Source organism: Asparagus officinalis, chromosome 1, assembly GCF_001876935.1.
Source record: "Asparagus officinalis chromosome 1, Aspof.V1, whole genome shotgun sequence".
NCBI lineage: Eukaryota > Viridiplantae > Streptophyta > Magnoliopsida > Asparagales > Asparagaceae > Asparagus > Asparagus officinalis.
The window spans coordinates 113,056,742-113,059,317 of record NC_033794.1 but is presented as its reverse complement, the minus strand read 5'-3'; the positions used below and the strand labels follow the sequence as shown (position 1 = coordinate 113,059,317).

At 34.2% G+C, this 2,576-nt stretch overlaps 1 protein-coding gene across 2 annotated transcripts in view; it reads left to right on the top strand.

Annotated features, from left to right (window-relative positions):
• The window catches only part of LOC109829030 (protein decapping 5-like), a 12,092-nt gene continuing 11,193 nt past the window's right edge, over nt 1,678-2,576 (top strand). For both annotated transcript variants that reach the window (XM_020396077.1, XM_020396076.1), the window contains exon 1: nt 1,678-2,010. In XM_020396077.1, coding sequence (XP_020251666.1) covers nt 1,857-2,010 — 154 coding nt within the window. In that variant the 5' untranslated portion in view covers nt 1,678-1,856. The remainder of the gene's footprint in view (nt 2,011-2,576) is intronic.

The following is a 2,576-nucleotide window of genomic DNA, read 5'->3' as shown; positions in this document are numbered from 1 at the left end:
CATTTTGAGGGGTTAACTCATTTTAACCCCTCTAGAGGGGTTAACTTAACCCTTCTATATTTTTTATGTTTGGCAAATTATGGAGGGTTAACTCACTTTAACCCTTATATAGATTTTTTGTGTTTGGTAGGTTAAGAAGGGGTTAAGTCTCATTAACCCCTCACTTAACCCTTTGCCAAACGGTACCTATAGTTTTTAATTACTTGTTCAGGCACTTTTCCTAAATTTTTTTACCCCGTAGATTAGTTCATAAAACTTATGTATCTTATTGCAATGATCCGCAAAAGAATAAGCATGCATGTGTAATCCATTAAATACTGATTTGAAATGTACTCACAGATTAATTATGAGCTTTAATTTTTGGAAATTCACATGTTTTTTGGGTAAGCTTGTGTTCAATTAATCACAAGATTGGATTCTGAGGTTAGATTCATTTGAACTCGTTTTCTGCTCCCTGGCTAGTCTTATTTCATTGTTGGAATTTCCTTTTTCAGGGTAAGCTTGTGTTCGATTCAAACCAACACCAAAATGAAGAATCATGTTTTATACATGTTTTTGATGGAACATAGATATTTTGGCTTTCTGTCCTGTTAGGCTCTAAATTCTTTCTTAGTTGCATGTTAGGCCCCATAATCTTCATATTTATAATTTATCACTTCTTACCCTGCAAGACACAAAAAGTTAACGCATGGTGTGAACTTAAGTTGATCTCTCATAATTTGCCAACCACAAAAAATAATAGAAGGGTTCACAAATTCCTCCAATAGGTCTAAAATGAGTTAACCCCCTCGAAACGAAAGGTATACATATTCACCTATTTAGAATGGTTAACAGATAACCTTTCTATTCATAAAGAAAATGGTCATAATCCAAACACAAAAAATAACCATAAGCATTAAAATAACCTAACCAAACCGATTAAAAAATTTAATAACTTCAAATTATCAAAGGGGCTAACTATGGGGGTGTTATTTAGAAATGTAAAGACTTGCGGACATAATAGTAATCAAGAAAAAACCTAGCTTATAATATGGAAGAATTATAATCGTAAAGGGTTAATTTAAAATCACTTAATGATCTTAGAGCATACACGTGAGATACGAATACTTGTGAGTCTAATCTACAACTAAGAAATAATTTATCGGTCTAGTAAGATGTGTATAAATATTAATTATCGGTTTAACAATATAATTTTTCAGATTATCAAATGTACTAACTATGTTAACTCTTCTTCTTAATATCTCGGCCTTAAAACTTTGCTAAATAGAGCCTATAAGATTTGAGGGGCCCAATATGCAATTTCTGAGGTTTAATGGACTCATATTTAATCTAGTACTTTATACAAATAGGAGGATCATAGATTTACTGTTCATGCTACAGTAAATACTACAGTAGCATTTATTGTAGCATTATTACTGTAGCTAATAGTTAATTAAAAATATCACTGTAGCACACGGGTATACTGTAGCATTTAAAAGGTACAGTAGCAGAGCGGGATACTGTAGCACTTTCAAAAATTCAAATCATGCCATATTAAAAAAGCGGGATTAATGCACAAACTAGTTATTAATAAGGGACAAATATCTAAAAAACAAGGACCCTATTATATAAATCGGCCGCTCACCATCAATAATTACCAACCACACCACCGTCCTCCTCATAAAGAAGAAGAAAACAATTATTAAAAAAAAAAATCTAGATAACGGACAGGCTCCAAGCCCGCATCTCCCCTCTCTCACTGTGAACTCCCAAAACTAAAGATTCGATCCCTAATCTCTCTCTCTCTCCCCAAATATAAGTTCACTCTCTCTAAAATCTCTTGAACGAGTCGAATCGAAGAGAGATAACCTCTGTCAATGGCGGCGGCGGAGCCCTCGAGATCGGCGGCGTCCCCTTCGCCCGATTCCTACATCGGGAGTCTAATAAGCTTGACCTCGAAGTGCGAGATCAGATACGAAGGGATTCTCTACAACATCAACACTGAAGAATCCAGCATCGGCCTCCGCAATGGTAAGCTACGAAAACCCTAATTAGGGTTCTATATGATATCTTTTTGGGTATCAGGGCTGTTTCATTCAAAAGATCCTAATTATTTGGTCCAGCTTTGGATTCTTATCTTTTTATGGATGATTTTTTATGCGGATTTTTTTAGGTTTGGGGGATTATGGCAGATGTTCAGCTAAGAAAAAAAAACTATTTTTTACAGATTTTATTGAAGTATTCCTGCATGGATACAGTGGCATGAAACTTCTAATTGGAAGTTTCTTCAAAGCTTAGAATGATATGCCTTGCTATCTTGCAAAATCAATATTTAAGTTGCTTCTAACAAACAATAATTGAATTTGTAGATTCTCCAATGTCATATAACTTATTTCGCCCATTGCAAGCATGACCCCTTATAATCATCAGCTACTTAATGATAACATTTTAGAGTGAACTCAGTACCTAAATATTTTGGGTTTTAGGTTGCACTAGGATTTTTTATCCTCAGTTATGCACTGAATTTTTTTCCTTTTTGTTTTTTGTTTTGGTTTTTTTTTTTTTTTTTTTTTTTGGGGGGGGGGGGGGGTTTTTTT